This window comes from Vanellus vanellus, assembly GCF_965231255.1.
Source record: "Vanellus vanellus genome assembly, chromosome: 1".
NCBI lineage: Eukaryota > Metazoa > Chordata > Aves > Charadriiformes > Charadriidae > Vanellus > Vanellus vanellus.
The window spans coordinates 83580416-83602307 of NC_138905.1; the positions used below are offsets into that span (position 1 = coordinate 83580416).

The 21892-nt window shown below is 38.6% G+C and overlaps 1 protein-coding gene across 1 annotated transcript in view; it reads left to right on the forward strand.

Moving 5' to 3' along the window:
* The window catches only part of ANO2 (anoctamin 2), a gene marked incomplete at its 3' end in the record, with an annotated part of 184944 nt that overhangs the window by 51316 nt on the left and 111736 nt on the right, over nt 1–21892 (forward strand). Inside the window, exons 9-11 of the mRNA XM_082495320.1 lie at nt 11004–11138; nt 13701–13861; nt 17970–18052. Coding sequence (XP_082351446.1) covers nt 11004–11138; nt 13701–13861; nt 17970–18052 — 379 coding nt within the window. The remainder of the gene's footprint in view (nt 1–11003; nt 11139–13700; nt 13862–17969; nt 18053–21892) is intronic.

Below are 21892 nucleotides of genomic sequence, written 5' to 3' on the forward strand. Positions count from 1 at the left end.
TCATCTGCAGTTGTAGGGAGTTTCCCCTCCACCCCTGGAACTTCTCATCACAGGGCATACATGAGTGCTCCGGCCTGTGTTTATTGCAAAGCAGAGGGTTTTTGCTCATGGTGAATAAATCACTGAAGAATTTGTATTGAATTATTCTGCTGGGTGCAGGCCTGTGACTGCAGTGAGATGATTTACTTACAGGCCTGCATTTCATAGACTTTGCCAGTCCTGTAGGAAGTGGTTCTCTCTCTGTGTGTTTTGGCAAGAGCTTGGTCTTATTTATTGGTGCTTGTATGAGAGATGGAATTTTAAACCAGTAGGCTTGTATTTCAGTGCTGAGGAAAACCAGATCCCTGCTTTCTGATAAACATAATTCCCAGGCTTCAGGTCACTGTCTGAGCTCTAAGATCCTCTTTACCATCCAGATTCCTCACTCCTTCAGTGGGATTTTTGAAAGCTTGATCCAGCAAAGGATGTGCACATCTACATAAGGACTTATGCAAAGCCAAGGCTCTGAAGACTGAGGTTGTTTCTGCTCAGTTTCTTGATGCCTCCCCCTTGGAGTGTGTAGTTTTGTGGGCAGGTAGAGTTTGGTTTCATCTGTGTGCAGAACTGTCTCAGGCTAAGTTCCTTAGTGTTTGTGTGATGCTAAACTTCATAGCCAGAAACTTTTATTTCTTAATGGGCTTGAGTGATAGGTCCCAATCCAACAGGTTTATTTGGAGGTGATATCAGTGTATTTTGATAGGAAATTAAAGTTTGTTGTTTTAAACTGGAGAAGCAAAAGCCAGAGGTGGGAGGCCACATTGAAGCAAAAGAGAAAGTCCTGCACATTTTTATATACATGCATACAAATATTTGTAGGCATCTAGAGGTATGTATGCCTGAGAACTTCAGGGAGTAGAAAACAGTTGCAGCATTTGGGTGGCTACAGTTCTGCTTGTCTTTCTTGTAAAACTGTTATTGACATCTTAGTCTCAGTAGAAAGTTCTGGTTACGGCATGCTGGGGTGAGAGGAGGTCCTTTTCTGACTCCTTCAGCGCTGACCAGGGGTTAAGACCAACCCTTGTCATCTGGTTTAAAGTTATACCCCAATATTAAGATGTTTTGTATGAGAAGCCTATCTGCCTCTGTACAAAAGTTACGTTAGAGCAGACCATATCTTTGTCTGATCCAGTAACTTGTCTCCAACAGTGGACAAAACCAAGACGGCAAGGGAAGAGATTAACCATGTAACTTTGAGTTCTTTCACTGCTCAAGGAAAGATGTAACAATTATCCCCAGGAAACACCTGCATAAAGAAAGTTTCCAACATGAGGAATCTCTGAACTTCTACAGTCAGTACAGAGAGCAGAAAAATGAACATTTTAATGCAATATTTGAGCAGATGATTACTGCTGTTGCGTATTACTGTCTTGGTGGACTATTTGTAATTAAAGTGCTCAAAGATCACACAATCACAGAATGGTTGAGGTTGGTGAGGACGTCTGGAAGTCATCTGGTCCAAACCTCTGCTCAAACAGGGACATTTAGAGCCAGTTTTCCAGGCTTGTGACTAGATGTTTTTTGAATATTTCTAAGGAGGGAGACTCCACAACCTCCCTGGGCAAGCTATTCCAGTGCTGTCACCCTCACAGAAAAAAAGTGTTTCCTCTTGTTCAGAGGGAATCTCCTGTGTTTCAGTTTGTGCCCATTGCCTCATGTCCTGTCACTAGGCACTGCAAAAAAGAGCCCAGCTCCATCCTTTTTGCATCGTCCCTTTGGGTATTCATATATATTAATAAGATGCCCCCGAGCCTCTCTTCTTTAGGCTAAACATTCCCAGGTCTTTCAGCCTTTCCTCATAGGAGATATGCTTCAATCCCTTAATCATCTTCATGGCCCTTTGCTGGACTCTCTCCAGTATGTCCATGTCTTTCTTGTACTGAGGAGCCCAGAACTGGACACAAAACTCCAGGTGTGGCCTCCCCAGTGCTGAATAAAGGAGAAGGATCACCTTTTGTGGCCTGGTGGCAATACTTTGTCTAACGTGGCCAAGGACACCATTCACCTTCTTTGCAGCAAGGGCACATTCCTGGCTCGTGTTCAACCTGGTGTGCACCAGGACCCCTGGGTTCTTTTCTGCCAAGCTACTTTCCAGCTGGGTGGCCCCCAGCAAATACTGATGCATGGGGTTTTTCTTCCCCAGGTGGAGGACTTTACACTTCTCCTTGTTGAATTTCACAATGTTCCTGTCAGCTCATTTCTCCAGCCTGTTGAGGTCCCTCTGGATGGCAGCTTGATCCTCTAGCATGTCAGCCACTCCTTCCGGTATTGTGTCATCTGCAAATTTGCTGAGGGTACACTCTGCCCCATCATCCATATCATTAACAAAGATGTTAAACAGGACTGAATGCAGTATTGATTCCTGGGGTACACTGCTAGTCTCTGGCCTACAATTAGGCTTTGTGCCACTAAAACAACCCTCTGGGCCCAGCCATTCAGCCGGTTTTCAATGCACCTCACTCTCTGCTCATCCAGCCAATACATCAACTGCTCTTATGAGGAACTTATGGGAGACAGCGTCAAAGGCCTTACTGAGTCCAGGTAGAAAATCTTCACTGCTCTCTCTTCATCTACCAGGCCAGTCACTTCATCATAGTAGTTTATGAAGTTGATGAAGCATGACTTCCCCATGGTGCACTACTACTGATGATTTTCTCATCTTTAACATGCCTGGAAATGGTTTCCAGGATTAGCTGCTTTATCACCTCCCTGGGATTGAGGTGAGGCAGAGCGGTCTGTAGTTCCCTAGGTCCTTCTTCTTGCCCTTCTTGAAGATGGGGTGACATTTGTTTTACTCCAGTCTTTGGGCACTTATAGAATCATAGAATTGTTTAGGTTGGAAATGACCTTTAAGATCACTGAGTCCAACCACTTCTCCCAGTTGCCATCAGCAATCAAAGATTGTCAGGAGTGGCCTTGCAATGACATCTGCCAGCTCCCTCAGCACTCGTGGGTCCAGACCATCAGGGCCCGTGGACTTATGTATGTCCAGTCTGCTTAAGTATTCCCTGACCTGATCCTCTTCCACCAAGGCCTCTTCTTTGCTCCAGCCTTTCCCCCTGATCTCTGGGACCTAGGATTCCTGAAGGCCTTGAAGATAATGAAACAGAAACTCTTGCATGCATTTAACTTACAGGATGCATTTGAATGTGTTTTGTTTGCCTTTCCATTTGTCACAGTCTCAGAAGTCCTGAGGACTAGCAGTTTAAATTTTAGTTAAACAAGAAAGTTCTGTAACTCTCTTATTGTCTCAAAATGCCAAAAGGCAAGGCTTGCTATCTCAAGGTGTGTAGTAATACTGTGAGTAAAAAAGCAGTTATTATATTTGTCTTTTATTGGAAATTATACATCTGTTTATTAGCCACTAGATGGTGTCTATCTGGCAGTAGTAATACAGTGCAAATACTTAGAAGTGCTTACTTACTAAAGCAAATACATGAAATGAATTCAGACTTTGTAGTAAGGCTTAACAATATTAATTTGAAAATCAAGAAAGCTTTCATGAAATTAGATAGGTTACTCCTTATTTGTAGGAGCTTGTACAGTTTATTATGAGCAAAAATATTATATGTCTAACTGAATTAATTATTTGTTTCTTATATAGAGCATCACTTGGTGTGCTGAGGTGTTTACAAATTGAAACTGTACTCCCTTCCTTATAGGTAACCTCTGTTGATTTACATTGGTATTGACTTGGCCTCCTGGACCCAGGCTACCTGCTGCCGATTTTTAATTTGCCAGGTTTGGAGGGTTACTGACATTTTTGATTGCTAAAGTATGCTAAAGAATAACGTACATAAAACTAAAGAAAGACACTGAGTGTACGTATGCATGAGTTCTTACAAGGGATGGGACAAACACTGCATTACTGCTCTTGCTCAAAATGTTTCTCTTTAATAAGGTCTGGTGTGGCTCCTGCAATCTGGGAGACACATAGAACTTTTTTAGGCAAAGAACAGGACACACAAATTTTGACATCAACAGAATAATGTAATCAGTCACTTAATACTTTCAAACACTACATAAGGTTAAGGACTGCTATTACTGCACCTAAAGTGCTATGTACTAGTACGTTATTATTTTTATGTTCCTGCAAATCACATTCTCTTTGTGTCTAGCTCTCCGATAAAAGGTCCCTTTAACTGTGGGGATCTGGACACTTTAAAAAGGCCATAAACAAATCCAAAAATGCTCTGTAGAAGCACTGAAGCTTTGTATTCTCCCATAACAGAGGGGATAATGCAGTTACAGTGCTTCTGACCAACCAGAATCATGTTGCTTGCTCATACAATTGGTAGGTAGTCACCCTTAATTTCTGTCTCAGTCACATTACATGTCTAATAGAAGCATTATTATGCTTCCTTTTTCCTTTGTATTACAGTCAGTATACAAAGGCTTTTTTCAGTTTATAACCCATCACCACAAACTATGCCTTTTCAGTTCTGTTCTGACAATTTCTAGGAATGGAAGGAATAAAGTTTGCGAATCCATGAAACTTAGTGAGTGGCTTGTCCTGTTTTTTTCTTTATGGAGTAAGGTTTGATCTTTTGCTATTTTAAATTGCAGTTAATACACAAATTCCGTGGGGTTTATTCTAGATATTTTTTTTTCCCAGTTTTTTGAATACATTATAATTTGGGAACTAGAATATTCCCTTCCTCCATGCTCATCACCTTTTACCTAAACAGTACCCTGTTACTGTGTTAAATAGTACTTATTTGTTAAGAGCCAAGAGACCAGGGGAAAACATATTTCTACATCTAAGGAATTTCAAAATTTCTGTTCTCAAAGGATTTTCTATATTTTGACAGTGTTGGTTGTTTTTTTTTTTTGTCCTATAATGGATCACAAGTAATATTTCACAGTGCCTTGGAAGACAATATATCTGTGGCTGGTATAATCTGTAATTTAGGCAGGTTTGGCTCCAGATTTCAGGTACCGCTGGAGGAGACAGCAAATATTTGTTAACTAATGTTTTCAAACAAGAACTTTAAATAAAAGAGCTTGATTAAATGGCTCTTGTGGCATCTTGCTTTGTTCTACTTTCAGACAAAACCAGTCAGATCCACAGTTTCTCTGTTCATCTTTGGTGAATACTCTCAGTCAGAAGCAGTGCAGATGACTCAGTGCATTAGTTGCTAGAGAAAATACACAGGGTGTGAAGTCTTTTCTGGAAAACAAAAGACAGGCTCTGGGTCTGAACTTTTTTCCAGGTCTTACTGATCTTGTACGAAGTGTTCCAAAGTGAATGAGGGACATTTGCAGATGTGGACACAAACGTGAATGTTAGAGATAGCTTTCAGCATTTAGTGTTTGATTTAGGGTTCTTGCACTGGCTTATCAACTATTTTCACAAACACCCTCATAATCACTCTCTACTGGACAGTCTTGATCTTTACCTACAGTTTAGGGAAAACCATGTGCTCTTACCTTGGATGAAGGCTCCTTTCTTTGTTTTCTGTATGCAGAACCAGTTGGCCTCTCTAATGGACTGTTTCTTTCCTGCCTCAGACTCAGCTGCATTGTAATTTAGCTGAGGTTCTGTAGTTGGTTTTTTTCTCCTCTTAAAATTTTAATAAAAAAAGGTTTTCAGTCTCTTGGCAAGTTGTTCCAAGGGGGGTTGTCTTCTGCCAGGAGCCTTTCTTGGCTTCCATATTGCTCCATTTGGTGCACTCACTGTATATCTGGATTTAGCACTGATATGTTTCTTCTTGGGACTGTCTGGACAGAATATGTGCGTATATGCTGTCAAGCACAAACATGGTAGAAATCTCTAGGATCTCTGGATGCACAGCAGCCTCAGTGCTGCTGCTGAGTGGTAATTCCACCCAGGTGTCCCAGATGGTTGTAATAAATGTTTGAATCCTACCCTGAGAAAATTTTCAAATGGAGAAAAAAATGACAAATCCAGAAAAGTTTGGACATAGTCAACTCTACCTGGAGTGAAATGGTGGGGTATAAGGAGATGTTATGTCCTGTTCCTGATTCTGTTATAATGCCTGGGGATTTCTCTATACTTCAGCAGTTTTTAAACTAGCTCTGGTAGTAGAGGTGTTCTGACTTGAAATTATACTTTGAGAGGACTGGTTGTCCTTTCTCCTGATAGTAGAAATACCAGGATTTTGCCCACAATTTGTGTGAGTAGGTTTATTTTGAAGGCGTAATACATGTGATTTATTTTATCATTTGCACAGGGGAAAGACTACCCAATAAATAGCTGTAAATCAGTTCAGTTTTGCTTAGAAAGTATTCCACCACCATAGGGGTGGTGGAATGAATTGTGGTAAATATTAAATAACATCTGGCCTAGAATGGGGTATGGAAATGAAAAAACTAAAGAGTTTTGAACAAATTTCCCAGTTAGGTGACTCAGTGTCCACAGCATCTTCTACTTGCTTTTTTAACTTTGTTCGTGAACAACTCCAGAGTTCTTTCCAGTGTGTGTCATGCACCACATGTTTTATTCACATTCCAGGTATCCCACACTTGTTTGTGCAGAGTCAAAAGCTAAGTTGTTTTTTTTTTTTTTTTTCATTTTCTCTTTCTCCCTCCCTCCTCAAATCTTAGTCTATTTATAAATTGCACAACTTGCCATGGAAGCAGTGTGACCAACAGGCAAGCATAGAGTTTAATTATCAGTTATTCTTTTTGATGTTGGTTTGGCAACCAGACAGACAGAAGTGCATTGCAGATGGCTGGTTCAAGTGTTATATGGGTGAAGCGGAGGAAATTGAATAAACATTTTCACTGCAGTCTTCCCAGTACTTATTTTAACTCTGCAATGAGAGGGAATATACTTTCTACAGGTGTTTTTTGATATTGTTGTTTTTTAATGCTGTTTCTGATCATTTACTTGATCTTGGGAAGTTATGAGAAACTGTCACTTTTGTTCAGCTTCTGAAGAAGTTATGGATGATTTGGCCAAATCTTTCCTAAGGGGCATGATTCTTATTGAGGAGAACTTAATGCTTGGTAGGTGGCCATTTAACCAGCATTCAAAAAGTCTTCCAAAGTGAAAGGCACAAAATTTTGCCTTAGACGTTAATGACATACAGAACGAAATGTTTGGCTGCTGCTACTGACAGGAGCAGTACAGATTTGTTATCAAAGCTTGCTTTGGATGAGAACTGCTGTTCTCATTGCATTTGTGTGTATAAAGGGTCATTTATCTACATTAGAATACAGCTAATGTGGAAGTAAAGCTCATGCAATGCAGAGGGCATACTTTTTTTGTGGCACTCTGCAGTGGGCCAAACATGAGCATACTTTGGAAAGGATTAGTCCTTGGCTTTGTCTAGATATATGTGAATCGGATGTGAGTCAGCTACTGAGGTAGGGCAAAACTCTCATCTCAATTATCTTTTTCCATGCCAGCATAAATCATAAGTAATTCCTTGAGCATAATAAAGTAAGACTGGTTTTATCCCAATGTAAATGACAGAAGATGCCAAGTTCTTGGTGTAAATATACAAAAACTTGTAAAATTCCTTTTCTTGACGTACATCTTCGTCTAGCCTTGAGAAAACATTTTTTGCCTCTTCATTCACTACAATCATTCTAAATTTTTTCCTTTTAGTGTGAAAATACAGAGATGCTAGTAAGTCCACATTTGAGAAAACTTATCATCCTGCTTTCAAAGTGAAATAACATTGCAATTTGCTAGCATGAAACTATTGAGTTGAGTAAGGGTGGAATGCTCTCAAACCTTGTAAAACTATGCCAGTGTTCCTTTGTTAAGAGATTTTTAGAGGGGTGCTAGAAAGAAACCCACCTCAACGTCAGAGCCAAAAATCATTGACTCCAGCTGTGGCTGCAGTAGATGTTGTCACAGGTGGTCACAGGTGTTTGCAGAGGCTTGACTCCTATTCAGAGCAATGAGAGAACATGTCTTTGGACATGTGAAAAAAGGAAGGATCATGTCCACGTCCTGTGTTTTTCTAGCTTGATAAACTGAGATTTAAACTTGTCATCATGCTTCCAAACACTGTCATTGCTTCTCCTGAGATTGTTTCACTTTCTGGCACATTGGTGGACTGAGCTTGGGCACAGTGGTCCTAATTATTTTTCTTTTTCAAAACAGTTAAGCCACAGAACATTGTGCAGTTTTCCTCTTGGCAACTGTTTTTTTTCCATACTGCCAGGACATTTTTGAGCTTTTCGCACTTGGTCTTGGCCAGGATGCAAATAGCAACCCTTTGCTTTATAGGTCATAGATCGCATTTATCACTGGAAGGCTTAAAAATTCGAGAGGAAGCCTCATGAACCACAAGCTTCAACATATTGACCTTGGTCAGCTGGACTTTAATGCTTCTGAGATTTGAATACTGTCTGTGCTAATTTGTGGCCTTTTGTCAAAACAATAGACAGTTTATAACAGCTCAGATTGTGGATTATTTTTCATGTCTGCTTTGACCTCTTTGGAGCACTGTACTAGCTGTGCATGTTACCCAACTCTACAAATAAGGAAGGACTGAGAAGACAGATAATCAGAATAATCCCCCTGTCCCCCTTCTTGTTCCATGTTTTTAGGATGTGTTCAGTAATGTTTACCTTACTCTCAAATGCAAGGTATGTCACTTCCCGATCAGGAGGAAATGAGAGCGAACTCAGTCTGCCTGTATCCTGTTTTGCTCCAAGGCCATTGCTGCTGTATGTTGACTCACACAGGAGGCTTGAAGAAAAGCTATAAGACATCTGATTATTTCTATAATTTAATCAAGTATTTTCTCCCTTACTTCATATTAAAAAAAATATTAAAAACCCCAACAAATGTGAAAATAAACTGCCTTCTAAAAATTACCTCCAAAATTGCCTGGCATATACCAGGTTACAGGGTAGTCCCAGAGTATTCATATTATGTTTACAACATGAATATTTAAGTTTATAATTTTATAAACTATTCTATATTGTATTTCCTTATACTCTCTACAAAAGTGATAATATCTTGTCCCAGCGTGCTTAAAATCTGTGCTGTGGTGTGAATATAGAATTACTAAGCTGATATATGTTGTTCAAAGACTGGTTACTGCAAATAGTATTCCCATTCTGACTTGTGCAAATTGTCTTTCTGAAATGAACGAGAATTACACAGCTAATTAAGATATTGCCATTCATAGAATCATAGAAACATAGAATGATTTACGTTGGAATGGACCTCAAATATCGTCTAGTTCCAACCCCCCTGCCATAGGCAGGGACACCTCCCACTAGACCAGGTTGCTCAAAGCCCCATCCAATCTGGCCTTGAACACTTCCAGGGATGGGGCATCCACAACTTCCCTTGGCAATTCGTTGCAGTGCCTCACCACCCTCAGAGTGATTATTTTTTTCCTAATATCTAATCTAAATCTACACTCTTCCAGGTTGAAGCCATTACCCCTTGTCCTATCACTACATGCCCTTGTAAAAAGTCGCTCTCCAGCCTTCTTGTAGGCCCCCTTCAGATACTGGAAGGCTGCTATAATATATATATTCGAGTCACTCTGTCATGATTCCACTTGTCTTGTTTGGTACTTCACGCAGTCTGTTGCTTATGACAGCCTGGCGAATGCCAGGTGTAGGAGCTGTACTCCTTTCACAGAAGAATCCTGAAATTTCCCTCACTTCTGTGATGGTTCCTCAAGTTATGTCATCCCCTTATACTGAAGATAATGTTTGTGTATCACCTTAAAGTGCTTTTGTTCTGTTTTCATTTTTATGATTGCACGTGACCTTCCTAAAGGATAAGCGAGGTTGGTTAGACATAATTGAATATAGACACTCATGTAAAGCAACACTGAAATAGGCATGACTGCACTGCCCCCTTCCCTATGTGAGAGCCTAGGAATCTGAAGTTAGCTGCAGCTGTGATGGTGTGAGAACAATAGCAGGAACTGTAGTAATTAAAAAAAAAACCCTGTAAATAAAAAAAAAACCCTTGCTCTTTGCTTGGCATTTATGAGGAACAAGTCTTGTCTTTCTTTTATTAGACATGTTATCTTGAAATTCATTCTGTTCTTTCTACCACCACAGCGTGAACGTATGTCTCCCTGATTCAAATGCGATGTCGTGCCCTGAGTGCTCTCTGTATAGCTGCTTTCTGTCTAGCATTCCTCCATCTTATTCTCTAGCTTGTGAAATGTTTCTAAGTGTGTTGTGTTTTATCTAAATTTAGTCTCATTTTAATGATGGTGAGTTGTTGAGCTCTCTGAAGCTCTTGGTGTTTTGCAATATTTGTAATCACTCCTAACAGTACTTTGGGATGATCAGTGAGTTTCATCTATGGTTAGTTTACTTTTTGCAGTGTGATTCATGAAAATGTTGGGCTGAGTACTAGCACATATTTATCAAGATCTACAATGAACTGTTCCTCAGAGCACAAACCGTTTTTTCAAACCAGCTGTCCAGAGACTGTTAATTTGTCAAAAATATTTATTCTTTCTGAAAAGCCAGTGCTAAGTGTGCAAGTAAACCTTCCTGGTTTAGCAGAAATTCAAGATTACTAGTCTTTTAAGATATCAGAGAATGTCAGTATGTTCCCATAGTTGTAATTGCCATGACTTTTACCAATTGGACTCAGGAGAACTACAGAGGCAAAGAACGATGGCTTATCTAGATGCTATTTTGAAGAGCTGAATCCTTTCCAACGTTTACTGCTAAATATTTGATTGAAATTCTGGTACTCTTGATGGAAGTGAGAGATATTTTGCTGACTTCATTTAAGAGATGCAAAAGCCGCAGTCTTTCCTGAGCAGATATTATGTACTATAATAATACAGGACTGTCTTTAACTTCTCAGAATGGAGAATCCCAAACTGCCCAGATTACCCCCTTCATTTGGTAGATCTAACTTCAAGATACTCAGGGTTTTCGTCCATGTCTTTGACAATTAGTATTTTAATTTTCAGGCATTGTTAAGAAGCTGTTAAACACATTTGAAAATTATACCCTTGACACATGCCTTTTTCTCTCTCTCTCTTCTTTTTCAGAAAGTATTTTGGAGAAAAGATAGGACTTTATTTTGCATGGCTGGGTTTATACACAGAATTCCTCATTCCATCTTCAGTAGTTGGGATTATTGTATTTCTTTATGGATGCATAACCATTGAGAGTGACATTCCTAGGTAAGCTTCTCTGTGATCAATAATTTGTTTCTTGAAAGTTGTAAGACTGTGCTTTTTGTTCATAATCCTTAGTGAGAATAATTGCTTTTAACATAACTGAAGAGCAGTGATGTATCATTAACAACCCTGAGCATTAGAGCATTAGAAATACACATGCATTGAGTAGATAAGACATTTGAATGATGCTGTTTTATCTGGCTGTTCAGTATTGCAGCTCCTGAACCAGAAACATTCTGTGAGTTTGCTGCATTATTTTAAGTTCTTTTTTATGACATTCACTTGCTTTTTATGGATGCACATATCTTGACATCTTGCAGAACTCACTAATGTTAATGCAGATACACTGTTCAATGCTCTTGGATTAGTTTTTTCTTCTTAGTAAAATCAGGCTATTTGCACAAGTAAGATGAACAATAGCAGATTTAGCATGTTTGGTAACCATAGCATTCTCCTTCTTGACAGTTGCAACAAAAAGTTGAGTTTTGTGCTGTGTCCCCTGCGGGTGTTATACTAAAGAAAAGCTGCCAAATTAACACAGTGATGTTAATATCTGCTTCTCAGTGGAAAAAAAAGGACACTTCCCCTGTTACCTGTGTCTGACTTCTGGTGGAGACAGGATACTGGATTAGTAGTACTGCTGATCACACTCATTGTGGCAGTTCCTGCATTCTCTCAAATGAACTGGCAGCATTTGAAGTGGATCACCGCAGTAGGACTTTATTACTGATAGTTTAATGATGAATAACACATTCGACTCGGGAGTTGTTTTCTTAGCTTGATCGAGATGAATCTTGATGGGCTCTGCTTGTCTGTGGGAAAGCTTGTGCTAACATTTAAACTTAAGTGAGATTTATGGCTAAGATGTATCTGCAGCACCCTCTACTGCCTTTTGAAACAGAAGAGAGCATTACTTTAACGATATGATAGCTGGAACCAGCTGTATGCCTTTCAAATTATATAATATTAAACATATTGATACTACAGTTTGGTAGTCCTTTTTTCATTTGAAGTCATAGAAAAAATGCTATTTAATGATGGTCCGTACAGGAACAGTCATCATCACAAGATGCCAGATATCAATGAAGCAATATGTTGCAAGTCTTTCCACAGCTCACAATCCTGGCAAGGACACTAGAGCTTTGTACTACTCTGTTCACTTGAGTAAGACTGTGCAGGTGTGAAGGTCTTCCACACACAAACCTTATGAAAAAATCTGAAAGTATACTGAGCAGTGTCAAGTAGGGTTTGGCTTGTTAAAGAGATAGTGATAATGATTTTAAAAAGATTTTTAGATACTGACGTAAATACATAGAAAATAAGACTATGAATTAAAATAACAACTTCAAAGTAAAGATTTTAAAATCTGTAAGAAAGTCTCTTATCTCATGTTTTCCAGAGGGCAGCTGAACAAATGCTGTAAACTGAGGGAAAGGAAATAAAACTTAACATCTGAATATATGAGGCAGAAGTGGAAGCTTTCTAGTTCTTATAAGATTTAGTGCTGGGAGGAGGAGGGGGCTTTTTTTCTATTTTTTTTTTTTTTTTAATTTGAAAATCAGGTTAGCACTCTGTACTAGAAAAACAAGGAACTATGGAGACCAGGAATACCACATCCATATTCAGCAGGCAAACTTGAGAACCCTGAAATGTAAAGGTATCTGATTTCCTGAAACCACCGTGCGCACAATATCTGAACACCCTTAAAATACATAAGCATGGGTGCCTAAAATAGTTGCTCACACTTGAAGAACTTAGCCAAAACCCTATGGCAGATGGTGGTACAGACCAGAATTGGTGTTAAAGTTGTATGATGGGAAAACATCAATTGTCTTTATAAATACACCACAAAATAAAATGCATGGTAGAGGTGAATCAGAAAGTAAATGTTGTGAAGTATAATATCCTTGCTAGGAATGAGTCTCTTGGCTGGTCTAAGTCTTTTAAATTTAGTACACATATGTCAGTTTATACCAAAACCTAGCATATCTTGCAAATGGTGTTGCAGATTTATTCTGTCTGTGACACAGACAAACCAACATGCCTGCGTGCTGGCTTTGGTTTTTATGCATACTTACATGGCCAGTCCTGATACACGAAGTAGCATGTATTTGACATGGATTTTTGTGCCACTGTGTTAAAAAAGTGTATTTTGTCAAGGGCACAGAATTTCCTTTATGGCCACTTCAGAATTCTTTTTCATGAATTTAAACCTGATCTGAATCAAATCATGTAACTGAGTGTAGAGATGGAAAATTCCACTTTGACTGTGTTTAAATTATTTTCTTTTGGTGTGGTTAACCTCAGTCCTCAGTGATGCAGTCTTCGATACAGTGCAGTGATAAGATTGGTTGCTGTGTTGCATTGTTTTTCTGTTGGTAAGGTGCCTATAGGTATTTTAACGTTCCAGAGCATGGCAACGTGCCTTGAAGAGACACACAGCTCCTGTTCTCTGCAAGTGCAAATTGCTCGCAATGGCTATGATGTACTGCTTGATATCGCTACTGTACATCCCCCTTTTCTGAGACGTAATACTCTAAGAATTTGTGCACTTGTCATTCATAGTAAAGAAATGTGCGACCAACACAATGCCTTCACCATGTGTCCCCTATGTGACAAGTTCTGTGATTACTGGAACCTCAGCTCTGCTTGTGCTACTGCTCGAGCTAGCCACTTATTTGACAACCCTGCCACAGTCTTCTTCTCCATCTTTATGGCTCTCTGGGGTGAGTATTGCTTCACATGTTAACACTGTCGTTTGATCTTTGGACTCCTGACAGAAATGAAAGCTGCGATGCACAGTAGTAGAATGTAGCAGCCTTACATATAAGAAAGTGCTATTAGACTGAATGTGATACCTATGGCTTTATGAAGCTGGCAATCCTCAGAGGGCCAGTAAGGGGCTCTCTGTGCTGAGACTGGACAAAGCAATATTACAAGGCTTTCTGCTGTCAACAGCAAGCTTTGGAATAAATGGAGAGGGGTTGGGTAGTTCAGGGAAGAACAAATTGTCCTTTCTCCCTCTACTGCCTAGTTTAATGGCACTTCTAACCTTTGCTATGTTTTTCTTAATTTTTCTTCGTTTTCTACTGACATTGCAAGTCCCTTTAACACCTTCTGCATTTGGGGCCAGAACGTATTTGAGGATTGGTATGGTGCAGGCAGCTGAAAGGGTTTAATTTAAGCACAGAGTGCACTTCCATGTGGGACAACTTAGTCACATAATTTTATCAAAACTTTATGGGATTCCAAGAACAATGGGACTATTATCCTTTCAATTATAATATGTTCTGAAGTATTCAATTTAAACAACCTTGGGTGTCTTTAATGGCAAGTATATCCTGTCTCACTGAGGATATCAAAACACTTAATAAATTCTAATGAATGCATTGTACTATTGTTCTTATTGTTTCTGGCCTCACCTCTGCCCTGAAAAGTGTGTGTACTGTGCTTGTGTGTATTATTGCTGGTGTTATTCCTTCATTCACTCTAGATCTTTTTTTATTGTGACAGTTAAAGGTGTTATTGCTACTGTAAAATGTCTTTTTATTTCCCTATTCATTGTTCACAAAATGAATTTTTCATTCCTATTATGAGATTAAGAAAATATATTATCGTATCATAGCCATCCCTTAGCAATCAGTGTGTTGTATTTTGCAGCCCTATTAAAATTTTACAGCTTGTTTTAGGAATAACTAATTGGTAGCTTGGTGTTGGGTTTTTAAGGAACTTGCAAACAGAACAGATCATGGAAGTAAGAAGTTTTTGTTTAGCAGTTCCTGGAAACCCTTCAGCAGAAGTTAGAGAATATGTAAGCCCTATGACTAAGAGAAATGGCAAAAGATGAATTTATATACTCTCACAATGACTTAATTTCCACCTTCAGATTGCTGACAATTACAGAGTAGTCTGGCAGCTTGATGTCACAGTTTACCTGCTGCCATGAAGCATGCAATACACTGCCTTGTCCAAGTTTCAGTGTAGCTGTTTGGACAGCATGTGTATGAATGACAATTCAGTTACTCTTTCATAGATAAATAGTATTTTCCTGACAGGGGATCTGTACTGTAAACTTGCATCCATGCAAATGATCATTTCCATGCAGCCTCATCCAAAACAATTATATTTCAGTATTAGCAATGCAATGTGCAAAGCAAAATGTTGATATATCCTCGCACTAAGATAAATTAGTAGAATCTATAAAGTAACAGAACTTTTAAAAAAAGGCTTGTAAGAATAGAAAAATTCTTTCTGAGCTGTATCCCCCCTCCAAAAAATGTTTCCCACAGATTGGAAAAGTCTGTTCTGGGGACCATGATAACTGAGCTTGTCAGTGCAAGTAAATGCAGCCATCATATGAAAAGAACAGCAAAGTGAAATAAAGTGTGTTTTACTAACTCTGCCTAGCTTGCCTATTAAGTATTAGATTACACCAAATTTTGCTGCCTTAATACTAGAAGATTGTATCTAGAGCTCATTCTGCTGAATGACAGACCTCATTCACAAGCCTAATGAGCTTGCCTCACAGTATCTTGAGTAAATGTTGCCTGAATGCTTTTTCATAGCCTATAGTATAGCGATGTGGAAACTTGCATGTCTTATAATTTACAATCGTATACTTAAAAGAGCAAAGTATGGTAATTTGAGCTGGCTTCATTTCATGATGGTGTTGGGCACAGGAAGTCTTTCATCCTGCTTGCTTTCTCCCGTTCTGTGGAAGGCAGATGACTTACTGTGGTTGATATCTTGAAAGGAATCAGGCTTTTACTAGCTGATCTTGATGCTTCATAAAGTATCTTTCCAGCAATACTGTTTGCAAAGGACCATATTCACAAAATATGGAGTATGTGCCTAATGTCACTGGTGTTCTGGGATGCTGAATTTCAGCTGTCAGATGCATTTATTAGAAGGACAGTTGAATATAATGGGACTGTTTTTCTGATTTCAGAACAGCTACTGCATCTAGCCAAATAAGTTCTTACAGAGGTAAATGTGGAACTGAATTTTTGAAAAACAGGAAAAAAAGGAATGAGTAATAGCTCCCTATAAAATGACAAAATGTTTCTGTATTTTTCAAAACATGCTAAATATGGCTTTTGTAAGTCCTGTCCTCTGTAAAGCAGGAGCAGAGATAGCAACTTAAGAGGTTCATGTCTGGATTTACTTTCAGTGTATGGCCAGTCCTGTGTTTAAATTATATGTTTTTTTCTTACATTATGTGAGGATACCTGTGCAGAAAATACTTGCAGCGAACTGTTGGAATAGATTCTGTCTTTTAAGAGTCAGGTTATTTTAATAGTAGTCTAACTTTTCCCAGTGTTATCTTACAGCTCACACGAAGTGTAGATGCAGTCAAATGAAGCTGGATCTAATTCTCCATTGTTGTGTCTTGTGGAGCTATCTACAAGATGTTCAAAGGGATGTAAATACTGCTGTGATCTAACAATGTTTTTACGATCCCCTTTTCACCAACTGAAAAGGTGAAGTGAAGCATAAGAAATGGAAAACAGTGCCCACAGTTGGACTCATAGGTGTACCACATAGGTATAGCTTTTATTGGTATAGTGGGTGGTTTTAGTTGGTATATATTGGTTTGGTGTTGATGTATTCATCTGAAAATAGGTGTCCACAAGTCAAGAGTAAGAAGTGCTACTTCTAATGAATCCATAAGTTCATAAATCGTGAGTAGCTAGGCAAAGGGCTATCTAGAGGAAACAGCAATTATGAGAGGAAGGTTTGGAGACTGTAAATATCATAGAATCATAGAATCATAGAATGGTGGAATCATGGAAAGGACCTTGAAGATCATCGACTTCCAACCCTCCTGCCATAGGCAGGGACACCTCCCATTAGACCAGCTTGCCCAAGGCCACGTCCAGCCTGGCCTTGAACACCTCCAGGGATGGGGCCTCAACAACCTCTCTGGGCAACCTGTTCCAGTGCCTTACCACCCTCAAAGTGAAAAACTTCTTCCTAATGTTCAATCTGCCCTACTAAAAAGTCCTTCCCCAGCTCTCCTGTAGGCCCCCTTTAGGTACTGGAAGGCCGCAATAAGACGTCCCCGGAGCCTTCTCTTCTCCAGGCTGAACAGCCCCAACTCTTTCAGCCTCTCCTCATAGGAGAGGTGCTCCAGCCCTCGGATATGAAACAACAGTACAACAACTGTTCCTTCATATTAATAAAAATGGAAAAACAGGAGACTGAACTACTGGCTAGTCCTTTAGAAGAAAATTGCTGTGTCTATGCAGGAGAAAAACATTCAACTTACCACTGTAATATATTCCAAAAGAACATTATTTTCTACATATTATTGAAGGTCTTAGTTTACATATAGGTATCGATGATTTATTTCAGTAGCGGGCTACACCTACCTTCTTCACGTTTTTCTGATTGATTAGAAACACTGAAACAACAAAATCTGTTTGGCCAGTTAGTGTGTTATACAGATTAATATTTAGACCTAGATTTTTCTTCATTATATGCTTTGTACTCATGAATTGTAGAATGGCTCATGGTAAATTAAGAGAGATGATGTTCTTGGGATGGTTATCAGCAGATAGAGATTCAGTTCCAGTCTCTGACAAGAACTTACCAGTGCCTTTGGGCGATCCATGTTGTATCTTTCTGTATTTTCTTTGTAAAAAGACAGTAATTATGCTTTCCATGCTTTGCTTGTGTTCTTTCTTTAAAATTGGGCCTGGGTATGTTTCTTAGTGCTTATTTATAAAGGGCCTAGCAAAATGGGATTCAAATATCAGTTGAGGCTTGTAAGTAACACAAACATTCATCGTAGTGCATAAGATTTATAAATTAATTTTTTTTTTTTTTTTAAAGCCACTATGTTCCTTGAACATTGGAAGCGTTTGCAGATGAGATTGAGTTACTTCTGGGATCTAACTGGACTGGAGGAAGAAGAAGTAAGTTTCCTCCCCCTGTGCTAATTTACTGTATAAATTATTCTATATCCGAAGATATGCATCAATATTATGATTTCTCATGAGTATTCTCCAGCCCAATGCAGTTCATAGTTATGTTTTTCGAAATGACTATAGATGATACAGTTTTGAATACCAATGTATAATTAAAGAAATAATCACCTTTATCTTACTGGTCACCACTCTAATTTTAATAATTAAGGCGAAAAGGATTATAAGACAAGAGCAAATCATTCTTTGCTGAAAATGCCCATATGCCATTGTAGTGTAGTAACAGAACGATACAGAATAAATACTTTGTCATATAGATGCTACTTCATTATGTATAACAAAAATTCTCTGTGATGATGACTGTAACATGTCAGGGTAACATAAATAATATTTGCATTGAGGTCTGTGCTGTATATACGATACCTGAACTCTAGGTACTCACTCACAAAGCTGTTGCAAACAACAAATGGGGCCGGTTTCTTAAGAACAATTTTTAAGTGCTTTGCAATGAGCCCATCAGGTTTCTAGCCATACCTGAGTTGACCAAAAAGTGAGACATATGTGTTTATTAGTATTTAGAGTGTCCCTAAATCTGTTTTTAGTTTTTAATTCTATTCTTAGGCATTGTTTCACATGTCATGACCTATGGTCTCTTTAAATTACTGACATTCACCAGAGGATTAATTTCTAGCTCTGACTAAAGAGAGTACAGTTACTAGTCATAAATATCATACTAACAGGTAGACTTTGGAGCTTCCATTACATATCCCCTAGCAATAGATGCTAATATGGGTCTAGCACACGGTTATATTCAGTAATTCAGAATTGCTTTTTTATTGTTAATGATGAGCTAAGTACCTTTATAGAACAATTTGGTATGCCTTGCTCTCTTTGTTGACTTACTAAAATGGGGTCAGTTTCCTGGAAGGTGCGTTGCAGGCCTACCTTGGCTTGATGGGAGGATTTGAATCCATTTCTTCATGTTCCAGCACAGTTCCCTGAACAATAGACCACATACAAGCCTCCAGCTCTGCTACTTGAGCTTGGCTCAAACAGGATGTAGAGTGCAAATAACCTAGAAGAACAGTAAGCTGACATCATGAACTTCATGATGTAGCATGGTGATAGTGTTATTCCATTTTTGTCTATTCCTCAGATAAGAATCATTGGATAAAACGAAAAAGAATAACCCTGAGAACAGACAGCAGACTCCAGTAGTCCTCTTCTTCCATCACAATCCCAAAATGCAGCCTTTAGCAATGTCTTTAGGGTAAGGGACACCCCCCAAGTATTCCTTCGCTGATGACTACAACGTCCCCTGTTTTACCTCTAGTTTCTCAGCTTTTCACTACTCTCTATCCAGTTATGACATGGGTGATGCTCACAGTATAACCCAGTACTTACAGTTTGTAAACTGTGACGCAAACCAAGTGCATCAGCACATCAGAAATTACTGCTTGTCCTATGTGGAATGTCATACTGGTCCCTGGGAAAACAGCAATTTTATACTAATTACACTACAAACTGAGAGGCTGGAGAGGAAATTCTTGGCTCTGCAGCATACTTGAACCCACCAGATTTTACTAAATTTCAAGTTAATCTCTTGCAGTACAAGATTCTATTCAATATTTGCAAAATGCTGTGAAAGAATCTATAGATTTGTGAGGTCCTGTGATGTGGATCTCTGTAGTGGTAAAAGCTTGTGGACAGGAACTGTGGGATCAGCAAGAATCCTTCGTTTATGACAAGTGAAGGAGTGCCAGACACATCTCAGCACAAGCTGAAGAATTAGGTATGTAGAATCATAAAAACAAGGCCCGAATGGACCTTGAGGGGCCATCCATTACATGTTGTAGGATCAACTCTACTTAAATCATTATGAAAAGATGTTTGTCTATTTTTTTCTTAAATAAATCCAGCAGTGGAGATTTCACTTCCTCCCTAGGCAGTCTGTTCTAATACTTGTCTATCCATACTGCTAATAAGCTTTTCTAACTTAAATCTCCTTGCTAAATGTTCGTAATTTTTTGTTCTTTCTTTCAAAGGTAAAGAGAAAAGATGACCTCTGTCCTCTTTTCAGCAAAATTCAACATAATATCCCTGTCTCACCTTTTTTTTTTTTTTTTAAGATGAACTAACCTCTGGTCTATCAGTCTTTGTTCTCAAATAATTTTCTAGATGTCTGTTTATTCTTGTTCCTTGCTGGACATTTTCTAGTTGATCCAGCTCTTTCTTGAAGAATGATGCTCAAAATGGATGTGTTTCTTGACCTGACTTCTTAAGGAAAATGTCATGCACTGCGTCGTCTTCTGTCAGCACTTAATACTTCAGTAAAAACACAGAAGTTCGATCAGGTTTTGTTCACCTTTTATCCGTTAGATTCATAAAGATAAGAATAAATTTGTCTGTGAGACAGATACTGGCACCACGTTTCAGTGGTGGTGAAGTGTTTATAAGTGTTGAAAATTATGTTGGAAAAAGGAAAATTATGTCTGATCAGGTTAGGCCAGAAGGAACTAGAAGTGGAATGCACAAGATCACTTAACAGAGCAAGAAGAAAAGGGACAAGGAAAAAGTTCAGAAGTTTTAAAAGTTTTAAGACCAAATGGGTTTATTTATTATTATCAATTTCTTTAGAAGGGGAAGTTACAGAACCAAAACAGGGAGGAAAACAACCATAAAAGTTGAAAAGCTGAGAAGTAGATTGTGAGAATTATATTGGAATAAATGACTTCAGTGTATTTTTTGTGGACACTTGACTATATAATTTTCAGTAATATTACTTTCTTGAAAGACACTGGTCCAAATCTTTTACTTCAAAAGAGTCACATGAGAGATTAATTTAGTCCATTTATTTGTAAATATCATGGCAATGGCAGTCTGAGAAAGCAGACTCCCTTAGGCTTGCATTCATATTTGCAGCTTGTAACTGTACAGACTTTGAGGATTTGCATTGTACATCTGAAATCTCCAAAAATAATAGGTAGCATTAGGTACTGGAGTGTAAAATAGATAATTGTGCTGAAAAGCAATTGAGGAACTGATAACTAAATGGGAGAGGGAAAGAAAAGAAACAAACCCAAACCAGAACTTGAAAACAGAAAAAGTCTTGGAAATATTTTGAATAAACACCCAATGTGGCATGCCACAGATGTGGCTTTGAGTAACCCAATCAAAGAGGTTATGCATTTGTTTGTTTTTCAGGTTATGTAATAAGGGATATAGCGAGCAACAAAGCAAGGGTAGAGGTGGGAGAATCCATACCCTCTTCTACTTGTGAAGGAGCTGGTGAAGAAATACTGAGGGACTCTAATTAATGATGTGGGGAGTAGAAACTATTGGCCTCTCATGAATCTTCAGAAATTTTATTTCTAGGACCCAGGATGTTCCTGTTTAGGTTTTCTGGGTGGAAGAGATTTTACCTCATTTTACCAACAATCCTGCGTATAAAAGATGAAATATTAGAGTTTGGAGCAGAACTCAGAAGAATAAATGGACAGAAAGTCCACACTAACTGCATTGCCAACAAGTGGAAGTCTTGTTATTATTCAAATAGTCATGCTGTTATACTATTTCAGTAAAACAGGGAGGAACGTAGTTGTCTGTTTTCATTAGAAACATGTTTGGTAAATTACAATTTTAAGTTAAAATCCTGTGCTCTGTAAAATGTTTGCACACTTTTTTTGCAAACTCTAATTCCGTAAGTCTCATTCCTCCTTTTGCTATTTGATGTCTTTAAAAAAAATGTTATTGAAACATTAGGGGAAGACTTTAGGATACCCTGTTGGTTATTGCTGAGTTAAGATAAAGTAATAAGTAAGGTAGAGTGGG